Source organism: Amblyomma maculatum, chromosome 9 (genome assembly GCF_055883805.1).
Source record: "Amblyomma maculatum isolate TAMU_Amacu chromosome 9, ASM5588380v1, whole genome shotgun sequence".
In the NCBI taxonomy this organism is placed as follows: domain Eukaryota; kingdom Metazoa; phylum Arthropoda; class Arachnida; order Ixodida; family Ixodidae; genus Amblyomma; species Amblyomma maculatum.
In genome coordinates, this window is record NC_139352.1 from 31,897,870 (window position 1) to 31,925,404 (window position 27,535).

A 27,535-nucleotide genomic window follows, 5' to 3' on the forward strand; every position below is an offset into this window, starting at 1 on the left:
TGTAGCCCTTGCCGCGCAATGTAATAAAATGGTAACACGCAAACTCCTTTGAGCTGCCATTTTTGTGAGTATTGCTTCATCACTCGGCGTGGTAAGCAGGAGCAGAACGCTCGGCGGGGGCAAGGCATTAGGCCAGCATCCAGAATATCATTGTGGCCAGTGCCTCCTTAACAATACCTACCTTGACTACACGGTACTTAGAGACGCGGTCCGTCTCCTCGGCATCGCTAAAAGCGCTGAAAACGTAGTGGCCGGGATGTCTCATTTTGAGCGGATCGGTGCTTTCCTTGAAAAGGTAAGCAGCGAATGTCTGCCGAAGTTGCACTGTCCGCTCTCCGTCCCGAACGATGACTCTGGAGACGAGGCCGGAGGCTCGATCCAACTCGACTCGGTATCGCTGTCGGGAGAAACAGCTTACATCATTTTAAAGCGTCCTCTTATGAAATTTAAATTGCTTGTGCTAGCTCAGAAGGAGAAACAAGTCTTCATTTGCAAACGAAGATGTACTGGTGCGGACAAAAGTAAACGGTCAAAGCTACTTGCTTTTAACTTTTTTAACGGGTCGCATAATTGAAACTGGCAGTAGTGGTATGTGCGAACTTACGCCAATGCCCTTTTACTTGAAAAATATTGCTTTCTATCTTCCGCGCAGAAGGCTTGATTTTAGTTTGAACGGAAAAACTTGCTCTGTTTACTCATATCCGCACCTGTACATCGAACAAAAATGCATCATGACTGTATACTTATAGCAAGGATACAACATTTGTTTCCGCACTAATAATTTGTATATCCATTTTCTTTTTTCAACATACCGTGTCGCATTTATGCTTAACATTTTTCGGAAATCGTCAATTTCTCTGCTTAAAAGCGCATTTCGAGCAATATTTTGCTTCCTCAGTAGACAAAACGCTGTCCTGAAAGTGTGTGTTGGAGCATAGCTTCAGTGTTGCAGAAAATATATTTCTCTTCCTCCATCAACGATGCTTAGACCAACTGACACTCATAACCACTTTATCAAAGCGTTCATTGACACATGTAGAATTTTGCCATCAGGCGGCCGTTAATTGCTGAAAGATTTCTCTTTTATCACGCAGCCACTCACATATGGGTGTTCATTGAAAATGGAAAAATGTTTTTGTTTATGCTCACTCAATGTGGTGCGTTTATTCAACGCAACTTTGGCATGCTGCTGTGGCGCAACCTGTCTGACTTTTTGCTGATATCCATTGGACACCAGTGCTGCTCTCTTAGCCTGTTCGATCTCATGTACTTCCTTCATTAAAGTGGCAGGATTCAATAGGCCGTCTGTGCTTTACCCATCAGAAGGATTGAGTGCTAACGCGACCCACGAGAAACTGCAGTGCACGGACGGCTGCTCACTTCTGGTCACGTGCCGTATTAACGTCACGTGATGTGATGTAGGTGGCACTGTTGCGTGACAAATTGCAACAGCTGCGCCGATAATGAAGTGGATACCAATTCGCCAAGAACGGAAAATCCGGTGTCACGAAAGTAGGGCACACTTGTAAAGCCAGCGATGGGTGAAGTCAATGTCGCCTGCGAACACCGCAAAGAGTTCTATATTCTTGGAGCCTTCTGCCGAGCGTTCGAGTGGCTGTGCTTATGGAATCAGACAGCGTAACCTTGTCAGTATAAAATGACACCAGCTTCATTCAGCTCAGAAGCGGAGTGGACTGGCCGGCTAACAAGGGCCATACTGAAATAATCTGAGTCATAATACCTCATACAAATTTTCTGACCTGACCATAGATGACTTCTCAGCTGGAGGGTGACAAAACGCTTCAAGTGGCAACAATAAATCTATCTGCGCCTTCTTTGAGACTTCGTAATGAAGAGACTTGATGTGCCCTATGCATAATGACTGCTTTGCAAGGTCGTGATTTCCATTGCTTCTGTCGATGTTCGACAGCATGTCTGCCGGGGCATACCCGCTTGTCAAGCGTCGGCCACATTGTGAATATCCGGGTGTAAAACTGTCGCAATGCCCTGTGACCACATGGTTGTACATTTGGTTTGGCCTCTCTTGTATGTTAGTGCTTCCTTGTGGCTAGAGTATTGTTATCGTTAGAGCCTGTTTCAAATTCAGATCTGCATGCGTAGCACCACTGTGAGCAACGCAGCGAACCTTTGATTTCTACATATTCTCTGCCTTCCATAAAACGAAAACTGGTCATCAAGCGGCCACCCCATTGTCATTTGGAAGCTGGTTTCTGCTGAGCTTGCCACGTAAGTCAAGTTCACCCTGTCGAAAAAGTATTGAAAAATGTTCTGTTCTTACAACAGAGTATCTTTGCGCGTTTTTGCGAATGAACTTGCTGTGACAAAAAAAAAAAATCTGATAGCGTAGAAGGTTTCCGTAGTTGCAGCAGTTTACTACAGCACTACGGTATATAGCAAAGCACTACAGCTCTACAGTACTACAGTATAAAGAACATTTTGGCGTTGCAATTGAACTAGAGAATATTTTGTCGTAATTTTGAAACGGTTCTCTGATTTTTTTCTACACTGAACCTTTCATGAGATATCAAAAGGGCCATCCCCGTTCCCTCTGCTCAAGAGCTTCGGGAGTGAAAATACCGCCAGTGATACATTTTCAGCAACCTCCGGAATGTTTGGATTCGGTTTAGAACCAATGTGTCATGCCGAAGCGAACCACGGCTGTCAGTCTGTTCACGCCGAAGGTTAGCTCACCAGCTCAGCTAATAAGAAACTCCGCAAATCTGCACTTCAACTTAGGCCTAGTTTTTCTCCTTTTTTTTTTCGGAGGTTTTAACATGTGCATCGGTGCATTATTTGTCAGATGAATAATGTTGATAGGCCTTTTTGGCTCGTGCGACAGTTGTCGCTCGAGATTGTAAGCACATGTGGAGTGTATGAAAGTGTTTACTAAAAGCTTTATTTTGCTTATGTGGCGCCCATATGCAATGACGAAATGCACTGCTGACCAGTGAAATTCAGCTTTGAAATATGATTCAGTTATAATCTATAGATTGAAATTAGCAGCTTTTGTTGCAAACAAGAACAGGGTTCACTTCATCATCATCATAATCATCTGGACTACACACACTGCAGGGCGAAAGCATCTCCGATACTCCTGAAATCAACGCGGTCATGCGCTAGCTGCATCCACTTGACCCATGCGAACTTCGTGTCCTCGTCCTCCCACCTAAGTTTCTGTCGCCCTCTGCTACGCTTTCCTTCTCTTGGAATCAAGTTTGTTACCCTAAGCGACCATCGGTTATCCTCTCTTCGCGCTACATGTCGTGCCCATGCCCATTTTTCTTCTTGATTTCCACTAGAATGTCAGTAACTTGAGTTATTTCTTTGACGCACTCTGGACGCTTCCTATCTCTTAACGTTACCCCTATCATTTTTCGTTCAATAGCCCTCTGCGTTCTCCTCAACTTACGTAGAACCCTCTTGGTTAGCTTCCACATTTCAGCCCCATAAGTGAGTACAGGTAAGATGCAACTGTTGTACACTTTCTCTTGAGCAATACAGGTAAGCTGCGACTCATAATCTGCGAGTATTTGTTAAATGCACTCCATCCCAATCATACTGTCCTAGTTATGTCTCTTTAATGATCCGGATCTGTGGTTACTACCTGTCCTAAATAGATATATTCATCTACGGCTTCCAGCGCTTCTTTATCTCTTGCAAACTGCTTGTCCTTCCCTAGTCTGCTGAACATTATCTAAGTTTCCTGCATATTAATTTTTAGCCTATTAGCCAACCTTTCTGCTTTTGCTGTCTAGGACATCGATCATTCTTTGCAGTTATTCCCTGAGTTGCTTAGCAAGACAATGCCATCAGCGAATCACAGGTTAGTTACTGAGGTATTCTCCATCTACTATTATCTCTAACTGCTCCCACTTCAAGTCTCTGAATACTTTCTCTAAGCAAGCTGTGAACAGTACCTAAGTCTGCTTAAGTTCAGAAATGCGAATGCATTGCGAGTTCCATGCCTAGTTTCGTCATGTGTTGTGCGTTACCTTGCCGAAATGGCCTTTCTATGTCTAATATTCGGAGGAAGTCAAAACCAACTCCTGGGGGACTTTCGCCAAAATTTGGATGCAGCCATTAAGTTAGCGATACTAACTATAGATTAGATATGAATATTGTGAAATTGGGACGAAGTCTATTTTCGGGGATCCATGAAGGTCAAATTTCGAGGGTTGCCCGTTTATGTTCGGGAGCCACATGAATTCTACATACTAGAATTAGGGCAGGCAAGAAATTTGGTCACAGTTTGTAGGTAATGGAGCCAACTTTCGGAGGTGGTTCATTCAAATTAAGAGGTCGCCATCAGGTTGGCGGCCTTCAAATTAGATGTGATGTTAAAAAATTAAGATGTGATTGCAAGCTTGGCCAAATTACCTCGTCATTAGTGCGGACACGCTCTGTCCATAGAGCCAGTCAACAACATAAGTCATTAAAAAATTTATTTACCATTCATTTAAATATTTCACTGATTGAATTATTCCAACTTTTCCATAAGTTTCTAATCAAGTGTGCACTTAGTCACGGTATGTAATTCATGATTGAGAGTTTGTATGGGGACGCTGTGTCCGCAGTCTCTGTCCACGCCATTTATGAACTATGTACTTTTGCATCAAAACGGGATGAACACTTGAGGTCCGCGCTTAAGAGTATATGGCAGAAACCTACAGCTGGTGTGACTCCCGTTCTTGCTTCCTCCTGCGGATCCCCGCTCGTGTGAAAGTTGTTTTCTGCTTCTGTAGTCAATATTCGATTATTTATCTTCCTATTATCTCCAACAAACTCATTATCATAAAGTCGTATGTTGCCACAATATGGGGAGGCAACTAGGAAGCTTTCTTTAAGCAATGCGTTCGCACGAGCCTGGGTACAAAAAAGTTGCGTGCTTTATCCGCGCCTTGGTAGGTTCGATTCCATCTCAGCCACCCAACACAAACAGAAGCGCTCGTTTGCAGCTCCTCCACGCAATAGCTGGTGGACTAGTCAGTGCTTGGCCCTATGACCCACGTTTACCTGTGCCATGCCGGTTATTTTTCTCCCTCAGCGCCAACAACATCCACACCATGGAATTTTCATCAACGGTGACTGTAACACTATCGCGTTAACTGAAGCGCATATGTGAATCAAACGGATCTGTCTGCCTTCAAATTCTCGGTAAGCGCATTTTTCAAGAGGAAGTTAGTTAACAAAAGTTTTGCTTACCGCAAAATTTTACCATATCAATCAATATATTTGTAAATAACCGCTCAGGAGACTCGTAGGCTTTTGCTGATAAACAATTTGCAATAGTAAAAAACACTTTCTACTGAGTGATATTGGCTGTCGTAACCACTTTATGCTATTGACGGTGAAACGTTAGAATAAAGCGTTTGCTGCTAACTGTAAAACCGAACAATTTAATTCTAACATTTAAGTAACGGTACATTGCAATAATATACAGTTACCTCGCATTTAATTTTGCTCTAGAAACCTGAGATAATCTATGAGAATGCAGTGAGCAGAACGCCTCCATTTTACATATTGGGTGGTCACCACGTCAAGGCAGAAGTAAACATATAGACTTAGAAAAGCACTGAGGCCTGTTTAATGCATACGGATTTCCTGGCTAATGAATGGTGTAGACAGAGCCTGCGGAAAGATCGTGTCGCGAAAAGTGTCCGCACGAAGTGACAATAATCAGTTTCATGGGTAAGTATTATAACAATGTATGAGGGACACATAGAGATTGTAGAAATATTTATCAGTCGAGCAGATAAATGATTAAGTAATCATATTTAATTGAGCTCTGGAAGCGGCTCGTTGGACAGAGCGTGTCACAACGAATAACCAGGTACCGATAGTGGCTTCCAACTTGGCACGGGTCTTCACTAAAATTTGGAACTCTGACCACAAAACTTTGAGCTGGTCAGGGCTCGACCATACCTGTAGTCGAAGCTAAATCGGGTATGGCTAATACAATGATGACCTCCACATTGGATAGGCCACCTTAAAATTTCGTCGCTTACACCAAAAAATTTAATACTACCAGAGTTTGATCTAACCCGATGTCTAAACTAATTTGAGTATGGCCACCTCAATGATGACGTTCAAATTTTCGTACTAATCTTACAAAATATGACTCCCTGATCCCTAAATTTGACTTCGACCGAATTTCACAAATAGAAACGACAACTAAGCAACAAAATTCAAAACTCAAAACCAAACTGGGCAGTGAACGCACTGTGTTTTTGCATCCCAGCAGGTATGCACCTTTAAGTGCAGCTCTATAATAATTTAGGTGGGCTTGTATATCAGTTCATTATCATACCCTAACTATAAGTAGGCTACGCGTAATGAAAACGAAGCTTATTTTGCTTAATGCGGCAACTTTAGAGGAGATAAAAAATGTGCTATCGCTGGCTTTGGGTCGTTTTGATACGATCACAGCAACGAAGGCCCTACGGTTTTCCTGGTGGGAATACCTGAACCTACGCCGAGGTGTCCTTCACTTACTCCCAGTGACAATGCCTGTGTTTTCTCTGCAAGATATTCGTGTTATTATTTCGAACATTTATTAATGTGACCTAAGAGAAGCAAAACATTGATTTTTAAATTGTATCAGAAGAATATAGCGCACTCCTCGGTGCGGTGCAAAAAAAGGTACAAAAATTGGAAGGGCTCCACCTATAAGCTCCACCTTCAAGCATAGGTTACCAGCCCACATATAAAGCCCCATATTAAGCAAGCTATATGAACGTGCCTGCGTGGGATAGGGGTAACGTAATTGCAAGGGTCCTGGAAGCTGGCTGATTTTGATATCACCCTCTCATATTAAAAGTAGAGTCCCGAGTTGCCAGCTTCTGCCAAATGTAATGTCATGCTACCCTACGTTCAATCAATGAGCTGCCTATCAGCGTCCTGTTATTCCTTGCGAGCGCTATGCTAATGACTTTTCGTCCATAACGCTGACGCCGGCAATGACAACGCTGGATTCTCTGGTGAAAGCTGCCGTTCGCTTTAACAGCAACGTACTTCGACAAGAACTGAAGCGGGTCAGCGGTGAACACCCCACCTTGCTTTTCTTACATGCGAGTCTGCTGAAAAAAGACAACTTGAAAGTACCTCATCGTACCTCGTTTTGGATATAGTTATCCGGATGGTAGGCCTGGGAAGCTTCCGAAGCTTCATCGTCAAACGTTGGCTCGAATCGCACGTTGTACCAACTGGCACCGATGGGTTCCACGTCTACGCGGAATTCCAGCAACGACTTGGCGGAACCCACTCTCTCAGGAATCCGATGAGGGTGCGGTAACAGTGGCAGAAGCTGCAAAAAATACGCGTCTTAAGGACAACGTCCTTTCAAATAATGCCAGTGCGGGAACAAACCATTTGCTCTATGAGCATAAGTGGCGAAGTTAAGGTTATAATTTTTGTTTAAACAAACTGAGGTAGCGAACACCCCCCCCCCCCGCCTCCCCGTTTACCGGATGCATGAGATACGGCTGACAAAACTAAATGGGATGGGATTACAGAGCAGCGGCTGAAAGCTTAACTGCAGACACTTCCGGGCAAGAATAACTGATGGCAGTCTGCTGACATACTGATTTGGCTGAAGAGTTAGATTTGTATTGCCCTTGTTTAGTAGTAACTCAAATATTTGTTCAGCTTCTCATCACCGGTTTTTCCAATGTCAGGCACTTCCGACTGACCATGACTCTCTATAGTCATAGTGGGAGTTGTATACAGCATACTTACACGCAAGCGTCAATAACAGGTCATGTTCAGAGTTAAGCTGCCTAAAGCATAGTTAAACATTCAGAAAAAGCTGGAAAAGCAAGCAGTATCGTAGTAGACATGACTGAAATTACCAGTGTCAAAGCACTGGCACACCACTGGCTATGGCACACGCTGCACGAACAGCCAAACCGGTAGATCACAAACTCTCGTTTACAGGTGTTTACTCATGCTTCGCCACGGTATACCATAGATGTTGTACCCTTGAACAAGGGACGCATGCCAAACTTGTAAGCGCCAGAAATTGATATAAACCTGAGATCTATGTCTTTTTTCTTGCCTACTTCGATTAGGCGATAGAATCACGGCTATGAAAGCATTACGACGTGACGAAACAACCTCGTCAATCAGAGCGACGGCACATCGCAATTACGGGGCTCGTCTCGGATGATCCAGTAGTTTACAGTACTTCTCAGAACACTAAGTACGAAATGCGTACAGTTTGCGTATCCATTGTTGACAGCGCTCCAGAATCGTGCGAAAACGCAGTAAAGCTGAAATTAGAAAGCAGACAAGTGCCCGTGTTCGCAGTGACTCCAGTGATATTTGCAACCGCCCCGAGGTACCCTTACGAAACGGCGGGAAGCAGGTGATGCCTCTGCAGGGAAGCGCGTCTTTAGAGCATATTATCTGTGATAATTAACACTGTGTGACACGACGAACTCTCGACACCACCAAAGGAATGGACACAGCGAGCACCCTCTCCCGGGACACATACTGCTCAAGCAAGATGTTTTGCCGTGTTTCGCTGCGATGACTTTGTGCCTTACTTGGGACTCGATCCTGGCTCCTCCTGGTCCCATCACGGTCACCTTCGATTCCTTAGGCATCCTTAGCGGCAGCCGAACGTAATGTGAGATCGTCACGCTGGCAGGGTTGTACACAATGAGTCCGAACTGCGACGCGCAAACAAATATTTCACGGAGTGACCAGCTTGTTTGAAATTCAAATGTGATCATTGCGCAGAAGAGCCCGCCTAGAGCGAGCAAGTAGATCATTACCTTGAAGGCCGGCTTAATCTTACAGCCAAGGAGGCAACGAATTGCTCTTTCTTAGTTTGATGAAAAGGTTATGTCATCACTTTTCTGATATGAACTGTTTATTGCTTGGTTAAAAGGAAGAGCTGGATGTTTCAGGTGCATCTATGCATCAAATAACTTTTGATATATATTTGATATTGTTAAACAGGTTGGAGATCTGTAGACTGGCTGTCTCTGATGGCGTAAGCTACGCACGACATAAAACGCAGTATACAACGAAAGGCTGCGCATACATTGACTCCTTTCCAACGCCGTCTGCTTTATCCTTTGCGCGCGGGGATCTTTTGCGCGGACAGCGAGCGTACGTCAATTACACGAAACCTCGGTATAGGCGATATGCGTCAATAAACAGCGGTTATTGTTGACTACGATTTCTCAAAAACTGTACTGGTTTCTTCATGCATGATATATGACGTGTTACTGTTCTTAACATATACTTTACACTGCTAAACCATGTGGTACCATGCTCAGCTCTCAGCATCTTTATTCCGCCATCCGCCGCGCTGACGTGAAGTACGGCAGATAAACCAGGTGCTTCACAGAGTATGTCCACTACTCTTTTAAAGTAGGCCATTTGAGATATAAAGATGGCTTCTTCCTCACCATAATACCAATTTTCGCCTGCAGGACAAGAATGTCAGGGCTGTAAATGATTGATTGACGGTGCTCGAGGCCTTGCTTAAGCAAATGTTTTTAAAAAAGGTGCGTCTTTTGGCACGAGGTAGTCGATATTTTTGTGGCCATGGCGCCTAAAAATCGTGTTTTCGAAATTCTGAGAACTGATGGTCATTGCGGCAGGCGTACAAATGTCTAATTTTAGTCGCCAAATTGCAAGAGACAAAAAGCTATTGCTCAGAAGTTAGTTAACCAGATTATTTGAATTTAAGAATCTTGACCCTTTTCTCATGGCCGCCAGTATTTATATTGTGGTGCGGAAGAAGTCATCTTCATATGTTAAACACTCGTTTTTAAATATTAGTGGTTTGCTTCTTTCAAATGGCTTGACATATCAGGCATATAATTTAAACAAGGAACCCGGCCAGCGTTAGCTTGTCCAGTAAATTATTGTGAAAATTTTGTGACTGTCGAATCTCAATCTTGCTGTTTTGTTTTGGTTTTATTATGCCGCGGCGCTCGATGCCCATAAAATGACGACCGGTACGTCATTTGTACAGGAAAAAAAAAAAAAAGAAAGCCTTAGCCATCGGCCGCGCAAAAGAAACATCTGACCTGTTTTTCGAGTTCCGTGGTGGAGCAGTCACTTTGATTGAGCAGATGGCAGAAACGGAGGCGACCTGAGTGGTCGTCGAAGTGTGTGTCTGCTGAATCCATTAACGAGAAGATGCTTCCTCTGATAACTGCCTGCAACGGGAAAAAGACGACGTTACTAAAATACGGTTGCGGTACTGCCGTGACAGCTGCTATGTAATAAATCTCGCGAGGTAGTCGGATATCATTTTATTTTGCTCACATATTGGCTACTCCTGAGGGATTCCCCCGGCAAAAATATGTGTTAATTTTGCATGAAATCTTTTTTAGCTACCACAAAATGAAATAAAATGTAGTCACTTTGACGCCTAGCACATGTTTAATGCAGCAGTAACTGAAACAGGGAGGACACTTATGTTGTGCTTAAAGCGCACAAAGCAACAGAGTTTATACTCTCCGTCTAAGACATCTCTTGCGGATCATCGTTGCCGTACATATGCTTAGCAAGTCGATTATTCAAAACTGAATTTAAGAGTGCCTTTATCATTTCACGCATACTCCATGGCACTACCGTCGCAATAACGGCATGATATTGCTGAGGGACGCTGTGCCCGCCTAGAGTACACAGAGAAGAACGGAGGACACCAGGCAAACACCACTTGCCTCGGCGCTCTTCTTTTGTTCTCTAACCCTCGCGCTGGCGCCGCGTGCTCGTCTCCCGCTCGTCCCGTGCCTCTTCTTTTTCTGTCGCAGCGCTCCTCGGCGCGCCGTAACAATATGAAAACACCCAGCAAAGACAAAAGCCCCGATATAGCCAAAAGATACAAAGGTGCCTGCGTAGCCTCGGAGAATCATGTCTCACTACATATGCAAGGAACCCTGACGGTTGGATTGTTCTCAATCTCTCAAAATTCGTAATCTCGAATTCGAAAGCGTAGTTGGCAGTTTCTGCCAAATTGGCCTTGTCACGTGGTCGCATGACGCTACATGACCGGCGGCCAATCAAGCCCCGCCCGCGTAAGCTGCCAGCTGTCATTCGCTGAAGATTTGTTTGTGATTTTTCCCTCGCAACGCCAACTCAGACGACGTTGTCAGAGACGGCACAGAACATGGCCGTTCTGTGCAACATGGCCGTTCTGGCACGGAACTCTGGCGGGTTAAAATGTCCATTTTGGTCACACTTGCCAGCGATAAGCTTAAACGCATCGTGGGAACCTTTCGGTATGCGGCTCGCTACTGATATTTGATGTTGTTCTAGTCTATAGCTGCCACTTCCTTTAGTTGTTTGCATAAGGCAAGCGACAATTTTAAGCAGAGTGGATCGTGGGAGAAGACAGGGACCTAATAGAAAGCAGACTAAAAGAGAAGCGCGTCCTAGTGTCTAGACTGGCGCTCAGGCTAAGGTCGCCCGTTTTAAGCGCGAGAGACGTTAAACGCCCAATTCTTCAGTTAAAACCTGCGTTGTGAGTGAAAGGTAATGGGGGGCTTCTCTCATGTCTAAATTGGTATGTGCAATGGCCGCGTACCCATCCTTCGATCGATTGTGCGGCCTGACCATATCATGCGATATCAGAAAGCTTTGAGAACATGCCGATTGGAATTGCTTATATCAGGTGAGAAGCCAGGATAGGAATTGACTCCCCAGAAAGCATGGATGCCTAGTCAAGATCGGAGGTTTGCTCGTTTTTGTTAAAGAATTTACACGTTGCGCTTAAGTCCGCTAAAGTGCAGTAATGCGAAAACATTTCCTTTACTGCAGCCAATTATGTTGCTTCGTGTTCGGTTTACGCCCTGGCGAATTATTAATAATGTAATTAATTAATTAGCTGCATGCGTATATAAACAATTGAGCCAAATGACAAAGGGACCAACAATTCATGATATATGTGATTAATGCAAGCAAGCTATAAACAATTGTTTGCTTACATGAGTAATGAGCTATCACAATTATACAAATAAATGACGAAACGAAACATCAGTTTTTAAGTAGCTATTTTAAGTTATATATAATCAGCACACCAAAACAATTTTTCGTACAATAAAGTGATATAATAAATAAATTACCAATGAACTGATACACACCAATAAATTGAGTAATTCATGTATTCAGAAACGAGAACGCCGACCAAAGGTTGTTAAGACCACGAAGAAAGACTTTTCGACTTCCATTCGGAAGCCTTGCTCACTGAGCGGAAAGCCCAGAGCACGAAGCTTAAGTCTGTCGCAGTATTCGCCCCCGCATCTTTCGTACGTAGGCGGGAGATTGCCTGCGTTGTGGTTAAGGGTTCTTTCTGTAGTTTGAATTATCAAGGATTCAAGATATCGACATGAAAGCCAATTCTTTTCCCTTCGATGACGGACGGTTCTTCCCAGGCTATTTTGTGCGTTGCGGCTTCTACGTGTTCTGCAAGTGGATTAGATGCGACCTTCTTGTTTTTGACATCGTTCTTGTAGTCCCTCAGTCGCCTTTCGAAGTTGCCGCTCTCGCCGATATAGCAGTAGTTAAAATTTGCGCAGGGCACTATGACGCCAGGAAACTTCCCTGTATCTTGTATTTAACTGCTTCGTGCCTCAGCTTGCAAGCAGGAACGTGAGCGAGATGGACACCGTAAGTACGCAGAACGCGAGCCAAAGACTTGCTCACGCCGGGCGCATTTGGAATAGCGGCCCGGGCTCTGCAAGGAGGGCCAACTGGTTTAGATGGACGTAATAAACGTGCTATTGACGGTGCTACTGACATCATTATGCGAAGCCTTGATGGAATTCTGCAGTTAGGACTGGCATCTGAATTCCACATTGCTGTGCCCCGTGAACACTGTTCACGTTGGTGACCTGTACGTATTTCGTGACCGAAAATTGCTTTATTTAACCGCTCTATATTTCTTGCTACTCTGAGGGTACTCTTAGAGCAAAGTTGCTAAGATCACACGAGCCTTTCAATCTTTTTGAAGAACGGGAGGAGATAACGATTTATAATACGCAGTAAATGCTTGTGTGACGTCAACAATTACAGATTTAGCTCCAGTGTAAAAAAGAGATGACTTAGGCAATGAGTTAGGAGAACCAAATGTTGTAAAAAAAGAACTCTGCTGTGGGCAACTTATTAAGCAAAGTTAAGAGATCCCATTCATCCGTCGCCTCACAGTGGTAGTGAGAAAAAAAAAAGATCTAGATATTTTAATTTTTTTTTCACTTCCCTTTGAAAGGCGCGATTCTGGACAAACATACATTTCCAGGCACTATCACACATCGAAAACGTGGGTCCATTGAACCAAATGAACAGTTCAAGAAAACAATGACCTGGCTGCTTACCTCGCATTCCTGAATGCCTTTGTAGAGCCTGTCGGCGTAGTCGCGGGCGGCTGTGGTACTGCATGTGCCCCTGTGCAGAAGCAGTGGTTCACGAGTGGGCAGTCACCCCCCAGAAATGAGGATCGCTTAAGAGCTGCGGCAATCGCCGCAGCACGCACTCACGTGATGCCGTCGTGATGCTGAAACGTGGCCACTGCTTCGGCTGCAAAATAAAGGAAAATGAATAGTCGTCCTGAAGGACTGCTTGTGGACCGCCGATGTCACAGAGTAAAGACATCGAAGACGATTACTTCAGGTTCTTGTTATTTGTGAAATTCTTTTCTGATCTTTATTTTCTCGGATCAGTTTCATCGAAAGAAATGAAGCCATTTAGTGTACGAAAGAATTTTATTCGTTTTGTTCACTTCGTGCAAACTGGTCACATGCCGATCAAAGTCGTGTACATGCTAAAACGTTGGATCTGGATGGATGGGGGGGTCCGTCTTCTAGAATTTGCGCAAAAGGTTTCGTCTTCTAGTCATCAGAGTGGTATTGTGAAAGCAGGCAATAGCTGTGAAGTGTGTTTTTTAGTTCTAGGTCGTAAAACATATATCGAAAAAAAGAGTGCTGCCGCTGGGTAGAGCGTCATAGAAAGGTGTGCAAGTGACAAAATAGTTGATGGGGCTCAGTTAAGTTCTTAGAACGAATTAGGTCAATCAGGCGTTGAAATAGCCAGGAGGGGTAATGTCGACGTCCAAAGGAGGTCACGTGGTGCTGGGATTTCGGTAACGAAGGCCTAACTTCTAGTGGCTGGAAATTTGAATTTTGAATTTAGCGTGAACGAGCGGGGAAAGGCGTGATTTGCGTGCACAAATGGATCAAAATGGTTAGAAATTGTTAAAGAGGTGTAATTAACCGACTGCAGACTGAAACATTTGGAGAGCCGAAATGCTAAAGCTTGAGAATTGCTGCTGCATACAGTGCATCGCAAGCCCCTTGTCGAACACAACCAGCTTTTCGTTGAATGCATCAAAGCTCACTGTCGTTTTATAATTGGTGGTGGTTCTTGGTTCTTATTTAGTGTCCTATCTACCGGTGGGTATTCAAACCTGTTTTCGCCGATAGTGCTCAGTAATCTCTCTGGAGCTAACTAGCTTGTCCCTGCTAAGAGTGTACTGAGGATAAGAGCCTACCAGGAAGGCGAGACCGCGGGCAAGCTCTCTCTCATTTCCCTGAAGCTGGGAGTGGGCTGATGCCCATGTTAGCCAGATTATTCTGTCATCCTGACCTGTTTTCAGTATCCTTTTTGACTGCGGAGAGACCCTTTAGTTAATAAAATTGCAGATTGCTGTTTTCGAATCACTTATATTTATAGTAGCCATCGTCCCTTCTATTGCAAGGGCAATCGCCACCTCTTCAGCCATGTGAGCTAAGCTCGTCCTAACCGAACCGCTTATTCTTAGGTTTTGTTCATCTGACGCTAGCGGCGTCGACATAGACCCCGCCCTGTCTTCCTTGATATATCTTGTGCATCGTTTCCGCCCTTTTCTTTCTTCTGTCATGCATATTTCATGGCAGTGGGGGGATTTTTAGTCGCTTCCTGACTTCCATCTAGACATCCGTCTTCTGGTCCCCTTGGTTTTCTTATTGAATGCCTAGTTTCGGCAGTATGCCTCTTCCCGTCCGAGTCTCTGACAGTCTTTTGTACTGGGAGATTCAGTTGGCCTCTATCACTTCTTCCAGTGTATTGTACACCCCCAGCTTCATTAGCCGGTTCGTAGACGTACTGATGGGGAGACCAAGGACTGTTTTTCTCCTCTTCCTGATGACTGCTTCAATCTTAACCTTCTCGCAGTTTGCAAGGTGTAAGTACGGGACTGCTTAGGCGATCTTACGAGTGACAAACGCATGTACAAGTATGCGTTTAATTATACTTATTGTTTATTGAGCGCAGCCTACTAGTTTTTTTATAGCTTCTCCGTGACGGCCCTTTTCCTGCAGCCACGTACCTAGGGTTCTAATTTTGTCCACTCTGAAGATGGGAACTACATCTGCCTTTAGTTTGATTCTCGGTTGTTTTTTGTCCAATCTGCTGGGTGGTGGCTGGTACACGAGCATCTCGGAATTTTCGGGAGAACATTTCAGGCATCTAGGGGTTACGTATTCTTCACGTTTTTACAGCTGCCTGAAGGATGTCTTCACTTTGTCCATCACTACCTCTTGTGGTCCAGAGTGTGATGTCGTCTACGTAGAGGCTGTGGTTTAGCCCCTCAATTTCTTCTAGCTTTGATGGAAGCTTGATAAGAGCAACATTGAAGAGCAGGGGTGAGAGGACTGAGCCCTGGAGTAATCTTCTGCTGCCCAGTGTAAATTTGTCCAACTTGAGTTCTTCAATTTGGATCGTTGCTTCTCGCTTTGAAAAGAAGTCCCTTACGTAGCTGTAAGTTTTTTTCACCTACGTCGAGATGTAAGTAATTTTTCAAGTATTGCTTTGTGTTTGACGTTATCGAAGGTCTTTGCTAAGTCCAGGCCCAGGATAACTCTCGTGCATTCAGTACGCGCTTCAATGATCTGGTGTTGGATTTGCAGCATAATGTCCTGGGTCGACAGACCGGGTCTGAAGCCAATCATAGAGTTGGGTTGAGTCCGTTGTTTTACAGGAAAGGAAAAACACAGTATCTGTCACCAGTGGAGCTCGCACATCGTGCGGACAAGAATGTTCGCACGTGCCGGCCACCACGTGGTCAAAGTGTTTCATAATAGCCGGGCATAACATTGTGTTGCTACAAAGCTTCAGGAGCATGCGTTCGTTTGCCTTCCTGAGCCCCTTAGCGAGTTTAGGGTATCGGCGATGATTATCTTTGTAATAATCTATAATTATTTTTAAATCTGGTGAGTTGGCCCTCATCCTGTTTCATGGAGTCTGAGTGAGGTACCCGGGAGATGAGTTCTCGGGCAGCCGCATTCGTGGCCTAATTTTCTCCTAGACCCTGGTGACCAGGAATCCAGATAATATGTTTTAAATAAACGTTTTTGCCACTGCTATCCGGACAACAAAGCAACGCTCTGGATTACACATTTTTCCATTGGAGATTAAGCAGTGATCTCGCTATTTTTAATATCACCCTAATGTAGAAGATTTAAAGGAATACCACGCAAGTTGCTCAATACCCATGTCAGGCGCTCAGTCGTTTTCACCCGCACTCTGATGATTGTAAGACAGGAAGCTGCACTTGAGCTTAGCACCCACAATATAGTCAGCCGGAGTAAGCGTGTATGAAATCCTGTAATATTCAACTGCACTTTTCATTCTTGCAGAGGTCCTGTAAGAACATCAGGTATTACATGTTTTACTTCAGGGCTAAATTAAATCAAGCTGGGTCACAGACGTGAACACATTAAATTTTCGTATCTGCATAATGAACCTACTATCATCGAGTTGCAATTGATATTAACCACGCCTTGCAACATTACCGCGGCAGCAGTACAAAGCAAAATTCCACCGCATCTGAAAAGATCAGTTTTCTCTTTTTCCGCCTCTGCTGGCGCTAACATAAAGAAGGACGTGTACGTTGTGACTTTATCTCCTTTATACATAGGTGTGTCAATTCATGATACATCTCAGAGAAAACAGGTGGCCTTGACCGTGAGTCACACCATATATATAAAGCGTCGTCTGTTTTTTTCGATCGGTGGACAACATGAACGTAAGTTCTACTTCTCTACAGACTTCTACAAAAATACAGATGACACCAGTACCAAAGTAGGAGTGCTTAAAGTCAGTTCGCATTTTCACAGAAGCCCCGCATCAATTCTGTTCGCAGTGGTTTCCAAGGTCAGAAATGGCGGCTCTCCTAGTAGCATCCTCTGTGATGGAAGGTAAAATCTGCTCTCTGTAAACATTCTATAGGTGCTGCGTCGGTGTATCTGCTCGTCTGCAGCACCTTTAGTCTACTGTTTTGACTCGTCGCCTAGCTGCGCTTATTACCCAACCCCACACCCGTTTCCCTCGTTCCCTTTTGGCGCGCACAAGCACTTGGCCTAGGTGGCAACTCTCTATTCGGGGTGGAAGGGTCCCTATGTATCCGGTTCCCGTCACACCCTTCTACGGAAAGTGGCGGCAGAGGAGTCAGATCTTTCCACCTCGATCATGCCATCTTGCGTTGTGCTGTTGCGTGCCGACAAATAAGTATCCGTCCATGTCAATTTCCAGTTACATCTGCCACACTCATGCTCGTAGATTTTGACATTTGGGAGGCTTGAAATCTCTGATGAAAATGACACCATCCCTGGCCAAGTTGTTTTTTGTTGTCATCGATTCGAATGACGTCATTTGTTTTTGGAGTAGCCTCGCAACCATAAAAACAACCTGGAATATAGCACCTGCTATTTGTAGCTTCCATATGGCATGTTCTAGTTAACGCGTGCGAATGCGATCGCTGAATGGTCGGCGGCTGTGTGACGTCAGGAGAGAAAATGGCGTGGTCAAGTTGGAATGAGCCGTTAGCTCGGACAGTGTAATCCCTACGTAAGGGTGAGATGAGAATGGAACGTAGTTGCACATCAAGTACCATCGCTCTGACTGGGTAAGTCGTTTCGTGACATCACAACCATGCGGCCTCTCACAAATCATACAAAGGCCGACATAGCTTATCCTGTGACGAATGAGTGACCTTGATGAAATCTTTGACGTTGACTTGACCTTTCATGTATACTTGACCTAAACCATGAGCCAATTAGTACGTCGCAAGAGAGTGCCTTTAGCGTAATCAGACTCAGCCTACACTAATTCTTACAATGTACTCAGAATCTCGGATTAAAAATCTGCTAAAACAACCAATATCGGGCCTGTATAGATATTCGTGTTTTAATTTCTTTAAGAGAGCGCTATTGTTACTGCCGAAATTATTTGACTGCAAACAAAAATGCATTGTTTAAGGCATGTATTGAGGTTTATGCCGCATAAATTCTCTTTCAACGGCAAAACAGACCACAATTTGCCTATATGTTTGGCACCTTATTTATATGTGAGGGTGGAGACTATGGTAACCCCTATAAATTGTAAAGAGGCTATTGAGAGTATTGAGATAGCGTAAAGATGGTGGAGGAAGAAATAATCCAATAACTATGATCACTTCTACAAAAATCTGCATGTCAGTGTGGGCCCAGAGTATTGTGATACCTAAGCATTGCCAGTATTTAGCTTAACTCCATCTACTATTTACCTTAAGCTCGATCGCCATTCCTTTAGGAAGTACTGAAGGAAAGTTGGTAGACAGGTGCAGAAATCTATTGAAATGCAGCAATGCGAAGTCGCCACAGAGAATTTTGAATCTCTCTTGCGCGGAGAAGGACGACATTATTCTATCAAAATATTCTGCCGTCATATTGTGGCAACTGACGATTCGTCAAACTAAATTTGAAGTATTCACTCCTTACCTAGCTTCCTGACTTGATTGGTAGTGTCCTTGTGACCAAGGGTTGAAAGCTGCTTGCAAGCCTGTTCCGACCCAGAGAAGAACAATGAACAAACGATTCTGCTCTAAATACAGTGCATGGCTGTAGAATAAATAAGGGTGGTTCCTCATCACAATATTATTACATAAAATATTTTATCACAATGATAAACTATATTTGGGCAATTCACAGAGCCTAAAGGTTGTTTCAACATGTTCTGTTGAGCACTGCCTAGCTTTGCTTGTTTCATTTGTCATTTTAATGCCTTAGTTTGTCGTAACAAAGTCGGTGCGAAAGTTCTTTAGCATTGGCGGCGAACATTTACTGAGTCGAAATATTCTTAAAGCAACGTAGAAACCTAAGCGTGAATAATTGCTGTAGCTGCGGAGAGAAGAGGAGCAGCGAGGCTGGCTATCTGCCTTGTATACCTGGCCATGTTCCGGCGTCATCGGAGGCGGCGTGAGGCATCGTGAGTGCCTCTGAAGATATCAGGCAAACGCGGAAGACACTACAGGTAAACACTCTAGTAAACAAATAGTAAATGCGAGAGGTCTCTTCGTACAGTTCTTTTTATAACACATGTATTTAGTGTTGCCTCAACTGAAAGGCTGCGGCGGGAACATCTTTGTTTTTGAAAAACATTTAGTGATCTTTCAGTGCTTCCTCCATAGATACATTTATGTTAGGTTCAGTTCAGTTCGGCTACGTTTGATTTCTTTTCAGTGTTCGCACGGCGGCAGCAGCGCCGGCAACGGAGGTATCATGAAATACCACTGCAGTGTTTCACTTGCCTGAAGGAAGCCGTTGGCGTATCGCCCCAGCATCTTTAGGTTCGGCCTTGTCGTGTAGAACCCTGTCCAGCTTCGGCCCGGTACGTCCGTGTACGGCAGCAGGTCTTCCTGAAAACGAGGCCATCCTCTACGGGCCCGATGCAACGCCTGCATGAAGAATTTCGCGAGAGCAGAAAAAAAAAAAAGAAAAATATTGCGGAGGTCTATTTACCCAAGAACCAAGATTCACGAGCATTAGTCATCAGGCGCAGCCGCAAGCGGTGCTGCTCCTTCTACCTTGGCTCTCTTCCGCGGTTGGTAAGCTTCTCGGCGAAGGAATAGTCTGGCTTCTCTTTGTTCGATGGTCTCGGCAGCTTCCCTGACTGGGCTGAGGCCTCTGTATTTAGCGACATGGCGCATGTGCATGGCGCATGTGCATGACATATTTGACAAGGTTAAATGAAGAAGCGGCGCAGAGAGAGCTTCATGAAGGCGATGATGTTTGATGCACAACGCGAAAATGTGTTGCATGTTTACACCATGTGTGATCGGCTAAGGCGATATTATATTGCTCTCGTGCCTGGACACGACGAATACCACGATGTTTGCTACGCAGCGCGAGATTAATGAATATGCAGCGCACAAGCCCGTGGCGCCATCTGACTAACGCTTGAGGTGCTAGGTGCGGGAATAACGCGCATTAACGCGAAACTCGCAAATGAACGCCGTAGAGCTTACTCTCCAAAATAAAATGAAATTGGTCTGCTTTAGCCTAACCCTTAAATAGTTTTAAATTTACTGTTTAAAGCGCCTGCGGTACGTGTACCCATAGGTAACAGGCAACGCGGAGTATGGATGCGCACTATTTCACCCTGGAGTTCTTCTTAATGCCTAGACATTACCTATAAAGAAATCTGGGCGCGTTGATACATATTCACGACTCATAGAAGTGTAGCATACAAGGACAGAATACACAGATGAGACACAATGGGTGCTATTTTGTGTCACTTCTACATTTTGTCTGTTTTGTGCGCTGTTCTAAATAATGAACAGGTCCTACTAATCGCATTCCTCGATACGACAGCGTGGCTGGGAATCTTCTACCGAGAAAGTGGTCGAAAAACTCTCGACGTGATTGGGTTTCAAGCCCAATCATCAAATCTATAGGTGACTGCGTCATCTCAGCACCCGGTGTCTTTACATGCTAAGCTGGGAGTCTTTCGTTCAGCACTTCGAATGTCATATTCTTCATTTCTTTGACAAAGGTGCACCAAAGGTCTTAATTAAGCCTCTTTATTCATTCAACAGAAGCCTGTAGTCCGCGTAAAATACTTAAATAAGCTTGAAATATTTCGGCACAAGAGGGCTAAAATCAGTAAAATTTAGTTAAAGGTTTGTGGTAAATAGTTCTGCTGCTATATTCATGCCCAGCCATGCTGATCGCTACCCAACGTTTTTTTCAAGTATTGCATTGAATATTACTTCGATCACCACACTGTACTCATCTGCCAGTGCAAATATTTTGTAATCGAATTTGTTGAATCTGTTTTGGTTCTGGTTTAGCAAGCTCGCTGTGGCTATAGCCTGAAATTATGTTGTCCAATGCAGTATATTCATGTACACATCGTTTCTCGTCCTCACAATTGCTAATTAAGCTGACTGAAAAGCTGCAGCGCCGCAAAAAATGAGATATACTATGTGGAAATATAAACGTATAACAATATACAAGGCATTTAGGACAGATCTTCCTGTACCCTTATCTCCGCTAATGGAGTTTTGTTTGGTCTGCCAGACTTAGAACATCACACTTTACAGTCATCCCGTGGTTGTTTAAGCCAACCCGAAAGAGCACTTTAGAGGCACAGTAAAATAAATTATTTCGCTTTTGTAATCAAATGGTAGTATTGATAAATCTATTCAATAAGAGAGAGATATATAACATGTATGTAATATTAGCTACCTTTGGACCTTAACTTATTGAGCATGAAGAAGCAGGATATGCACGCATAATTACGCTTCAGACCATAGAGAACTCCACGAACTATTTCTTGTATTGCCCTAAACGAGGAAAAAGCTAGGAACCAGAATTTTACCTCTGCTTTTCCCACTCGTTTCCTCCTTGCTCAGCATATCAACAGCCCAGTGCTCTCAACATTGTCACCTGAGAATTGTCGTGAAATTCTTTTTTTTTCTTCTGGGATCTCTTGAGAAACTTTTGCAACAACACACAGTATATTATGGGAAAACGGAAGGAGACCTCTTCCAAACAACTGAAGGGAAACGACCGCATCATAAGCCAGTTTGGCATCATACTCAATGAAAGCTCCGATTCAGTAATTAGAGCAGTTCATCTGTTCCCTTGACGGCCATTAGGCAATGATAAAGTCTAAAATATATTGCAAACATAATTCAATGAACTGAATGAGCACTTTACCAGCCCAGCTGTAAAAATAGATGTGGAAATTATAGATGTGACTGAACTCAGACTAAATAACGCTGCATAAAGAAGGAGCGCTACCTGATACCTCAGTTAAGCATGTACAAAGTTTTCATTCTCACAGAGCCGCTTTACCGAATTATCTCGGTTTTATCAAATCACGCTAAACAAAAAAAAATTTCATTAGGGATTTGTACCCTCGCAATTCTAAAACAGTGAAGCTGTTAAGTACCCAGTTTTAGGTTGGCTGTCTATGCTGGGATAGGTTACTGACGTACCCAGCACAGCATGCGCAAAGAACACGGCGGGTATAACCGTGGAAGTTTGATCACGGTACTGTGAAAGTATGAAAATGTGGAACGTTTCATACGCGGCGTCTCCTACAAGCAGTGAGGCCTGATGGGAATCTAGACGGCGCGCGTGATGTGAAACCGAATGTTCAAGGGATGTCGAGAACCCTTTAAGAAGGAATAATCCCAGGTGGACCACGCACACACACAAATGAATTCGAACTATCAACATAAAAGATGTAGCTGGAACTCCTCCTGGGGAGTTGAGCGCCAAGATTAAAGCAACTCCCGTATAGAAAAAAACTTATAGGCAAAGAGACAGCAACTGTGAAATTATGCGGAATCATTCAGGTGGCTCAGCAGGGGACGTCGAATGGATGATAACTTCATGGGTTGGACGTGACATTGGGTCACGGAAATTTCAGTGGCAAGCCTGCGTGCTATCTGACAACGGCATTTTAGTGAGACCCCATTTCTGCCATGAAATTAATTGTAAACTGTGTAGCGTTCTGCACTGATATGACGCACATGTAAAAAATAAGTGGACGATGTTGAGCCGCAAGGGTTCACAGGGAGAACTAGGACTGCGGCTAGCGTCAAATATCTGCAACAGCCTTCTCAGGAATAATGTCGGTAAGCCCAAATTGAACTTGCAAGCGTAAAACCGGCATCGGTCATATGTCGTTATGGGAAGGAATGACCTAAATCAAACGAAGCCGTCATCTAGATCGGCTGCCCCCATCTGAACGTTTGTTTATACCTGTATATAGCAGGCTGGAGTAGAATAGACCACGTGTACACGTGTCTGGCTGTTGTTCGAGGAACCAATGCTGTTTGCCACATTCATCACATCTTCCTGTCGCTCGAAGCGCTTCTTGGCGTTGGCGAAAGTGTGGTCGCCTCCAGACATCACTGCAACTGTGTGATTGGTGTACACACGGGCCTGTATCCATGGGCCAGAAAAAAAGAAAAAGAAAAATGATTGTTCGGTAGCGTAATGCTTTCAATACAACGTAGCTTGCGTATCGTAAGTACGTGCAGCTCGGTACCGTGGGGAACCACATCTGTTTCTTAACCCTGGTGCTCCTATAACACTGAAGGGATCAGTACGTTGCTAAATATGGCTCAGCTTGTGAAGACTTCAACCGTATTGATCTGTGTTAAGGGTTATATCGGAAACGAACACAAGATTCTTGGATTGAGAGTCAGGAATTTAACTTGTAGGCCATGTAGATACGTTGGCGCAGCTACGTGAAAGCAAGGCTTTATATTTATGCCGTGTGGCATTTAACATATTGTTGTGTCTTACGACTATATGCTAATCAGTGTATTTAAGATTAGAAAAGATTAGAAATAGGCAGTAGCTAAGAAGCGAGCAGCAGAGCACACTAATCGTCGAGGAAAATGTGTACGCCATCGATGGACCGCAAAAGGAGCCGTTGATGGAAGGCAACATCATTATCGCGTCATTCTTCTAAAAGCGCTGAAGGTTAACTACCAAATGTTTGTGCATACATGTCCCCAAAGCGCAGAGAGGGATCTATAGCAGCAAGCGGATTTAAAGACTCATCAAAGATGGGCTAGTTTTTACAGGTGCATGTTTTAAACTCCCCTCACTTATTTATAGGCCACCGTACCACGAATCATAAAACAAAATACTCCTCATTTTAAAACATTTACGTTTCTAGAAAAGGCTCATAAAGGGCTTTCCTTAATCGAATCGATCGGTTGCACAGCCATTTTTTAAACGTGATTTTAACGCTTTTTGAATCCCCATCTTCGTTGCCAGTATAACTTATAAGGCAGCTCTTATAGGTTTTCACCTGTAGTAGGGAACGCTCTTTCTACAAATGCTCACATATAGAGTCGAATTGGTTGGGAATGAATATCCCGTAAATCAAATTCACCATATGTCTTATTGCGTTTTATTTTTCTACAAACAATATCCAACACATATCGCTCTATACTACCATTTCTATGCGTTTTGTCATCGGCATCTAACGCACGTAGTCACGCAAGCAGACAATTCGTGCAGCTCATCTTCATCTAGTGCTGTGCTGGAGACTAAAGGGCGTCAGCTAACGTGAGCGTATACGGGTGGATTGCAACATCACTAAATTGCCTTAGGAAAAATGACAATGGGTCCAGTGAACGTGCGCTCATCGTGGCTGCTTACCTGTTTCCGAGCGTACTCTACGAGAAACCCTGGGGCGTCCTCCGGCTGCGATCAAGAGAACATTAAAACGGTAAGAAATCATGAAGGAAAAATTACAATTGCAATTATTGGGGCCTAGTCATCCCGCACTCAAGAGGTGATGTCGACTGAGTCTTTACCAATTAGAGGTTTGTATTTCATAAAATCCTGGGGCGATCTAGCTGCTAAATAGCAAGTGGGTGAGAAGCAAGGCGGGAATAATATACGGTACACAACTTCACGATTAGGCATACAACTGAATAAATTAAAATTTTATAATTATAATATTTCTGCTTTTAAGTGGCAGCAATAAAATTGAAGTTTATTAAAGTAAGTTATTAGCTGCTTTTAATTTTTTTAAAGTGTACATTATGGCGTTAAATATGAAACGCCGAAAATAAGCCTCTTATATTATGTGAAGTTGTATTTCAAGCATAAACATATACCAAATGGAGTCGTTTGTTTTTACTTTGCATCAAATATAGACACCCGTTCTTTATTTAACGATGTAAAATGACACATCTAGGTAAATTATTCATTAAGAATCTCAGTTTGGTGTACTTATAGTGCTAAACGTCCCAAAGCAACTCAGGTTATGAGAGACAGTGTAGTGCAGGGCTCTGGAAATTTTCACCACCTGAGGTTCTTTAACGTGCACTGACATCACACCCCACACGCCGCCGTGCCTTACACCTCCCCCGAGAAGCATCCGCCGCGGCTACAGTTCGAGCCTGCGTTCTGCCCAACAGTCGAACGCTCAACCACTGCACCGCCGCGGCGAGTCGTAAAAGGTCATTAGTTTCGGTCACGTGTTATCAGTTATTAATATGACAATGCACCAGTTTAAAGTAGCATAAAGCAATGAGTAAGATTTCTATCTTGGTAAGCTGACTCCCCGATTGATCTTTTTTCAGCTCTAATGTCATTTAGCCGGAAAGGGGTCCCTGGGTTGCTACCTGAAGGAGTAAAGAGTTTTGACTAGAATTATAATATTGTGCCAAAAAAAATGTTGTACTAAAAACACTATTAATCCGGTGCACTGTAGTTTCAGCTCCACATCTAAAGCTACTGGTACCGTCCGCATCCGAACGGAGGGGTATAACTGTACTTAAATCTGGCTATAACAAGCGAAAGCATCTGCCGCACTTGCTTAGTGGTTAACCCTCTGCTACTGAAGCCGGGAATTTGGGTTGTAATCCACTCCCAGTTTTTTTTATATTGGAAGCACTACAATACGTCATGCCCAGTCATTTATTAGCATAAACTCCCTCACTCTCCTTAATGCTGTCGGACTTTAAAGATCCATCGGAGAGACTCGCGCGTTGGATCCACTGTACGGAATTAGATTTTAACCACACCTGGTTGGGATCTCATGAAGTAGTCTAACCAATAAGAGTGACGGCATACGCGTTAAACAATTCTGCTTGGTTCTAACCATCTGGTTAAGTGCTTTTGCACGGGGGAATATTATTCATTTGCGTGAAGAGTTCTGGCTTCAGAACAGCTGTAGAAAATACACCTCCAAGCCACTGCGCCCGTGGCGCGCCGCAGGGTATTTGCGTAGAGAACAATGTGTGTCTTTTCTTGTGATGTAAACATTTTTTATGAAAAGAAAAACAACGTGGCGACACGGAGAAGCACCGCTTCGCTCACCTTGCTTAAGCAGAAGGGTTCGAAGCACAGAGGATGCGGTGTCTCGAAACGGTTTTCCGGAACCCAGGCGAATATGTGAGCACCGTCTCCGCCTGCCAACAGATGCACCGCACGTACCTCGAAGCCGCCTATCTTCAACCACCAAAACATAAGCCATTGGCTGCTGTAGCTGACGCTGCAACATTAGTAGGTGGCTTCTACTGTTGCCACACTCCGCGTCGCGATACATGCAGAATTTTTAGAGAATTGTATGACGATTGTATGTCGCATGCGTTGCTCGGCCAGCGCGGTGTGGTCTGTGGAGATTGAAGGGAAGGAAAAATTAGAGCTAGCCTATATCCATATAATTTCTTGCCGCATGTCTATGAATTCGACACATTTCCTGAAACAAAAAAAAAAAAAAAAAACAACCGAAAAAGGCCACTCATCCTCCCTATTTATTTATTGAGCTTACTAAAACCTTAAATTTCAACAGTATTAAATTCAGTTCAATAAGAAAGAACGGCCATGTTTTATGTAATGCCATTAAGGCTATGCGCAAAAAAGACAACACATGCTTGTCTTTTGTGTTGTGTTTTTTGCGCATAGCCTTAATGGCATTACATGATTCAAGCCAACTAGCCCGACAACAACTCTTGTTGAGGCCATGTTTTCTTTAACTCTTCGTCCATCTTGCCTTTGACACACTACACAGAACAAGGACTGGAACACTGCGTGGTCTATTGCGATCGGCTGCGTGACAGTTTCAAGAGCTAATTGAAAATGTTAGAAGGACCTAAGCTCCAACAATTTTTTAACGTTGTCGAGTTGCTTTCAATTGGCCACTGTATCTTTTGGTTCAGCGCCCATCGCACATATAGAGCTGATTTTGTTAAGTGATCAACACTAAAAAGCAAGCGTTGGTACTTCGTTGTGTCATCTTTCTCGTCCATATTCTACGGGGAGTGTTGTCCCTTAGGTTGTGATTCGGTTTTTGTCTGGTCAACTGAGGTGACGTTAATGAGGTCATTTCGATTGCCGCGATATGCAGAGGGCTCCAAGCTATATACGGGACCGAATTTTATCCAAACTTCGCGCTGACAGTCAGCGAACGTACATACAAAGCGCATTAAGTGCGAAAGCATCATACAATAAAATGCAGATATAACGCCACTTGAACGCACTATTCGCATGCCATTCCCTCATTTCAAGCATAGCTAACTGAGCAGTATATATTTATCAGACCATGATAAAACATCACAATATTTTTCTAACCCACTATCTCTCTGGGAGCCACTTTTAAAGCCCGCTTCGTGCGGGTCGAGGCCGTGTCCCCGATTTCGTTCAGCATCTGCCTATTCTTACACAAAAGAAAAGAGTGCATGAGCCGTGGATTTCTATGCCATCCCTTCACTTTGTTT

The 27,535-nt window shown here is 43.9% G+C and overlaps 1 protein-coding gene across 1 annotated transcript in view; it reads right to left on the reverse strand.

The window, feature by feature from the left end:
* LOC146178775 (lysosomal alpha-mannosidase-like) overlaps positions 1-23,198 on the reverse strand; it is a 43,304-nt gene extending 20,106 nt beyond the window's left edge. Inside the window, exons 1-8 of the mRNA XM_084580027.1 lie at positions 23,049-23,198; positions 19,583-19,729; positions 18,774-18,834; positions 13,518-13,557; positions 13,356-13,425; positions 8,565-8,690; positions 7,133-7,324; positions 182-397 (exon numbers count right to left, since the gene is read on the reverse strand). Coding sequence (XP_084436153.1) covers positions 182-397; positions 7,133-7,324; positions 8,565-8,690; positions 13,356-13,425; positions 13,518-13,557; positions 18,774-18,834; positions 19,583-19,729; positions 23,049-23,198 — 1,002 coding nt within the window. The remainder of the gene's footprint in view (positions 1-181; positions 398-7,132; positions 7,325-8,564; positions 8,691-13,355; positions 13,426-13,517; positions 13,558-18,773; positions 18,835-19,582; positions 19,730-23,048) is intronic.
* Between the last annotated feature and the right edge of the window lie 4,337 nt (positions 23,199-27,535).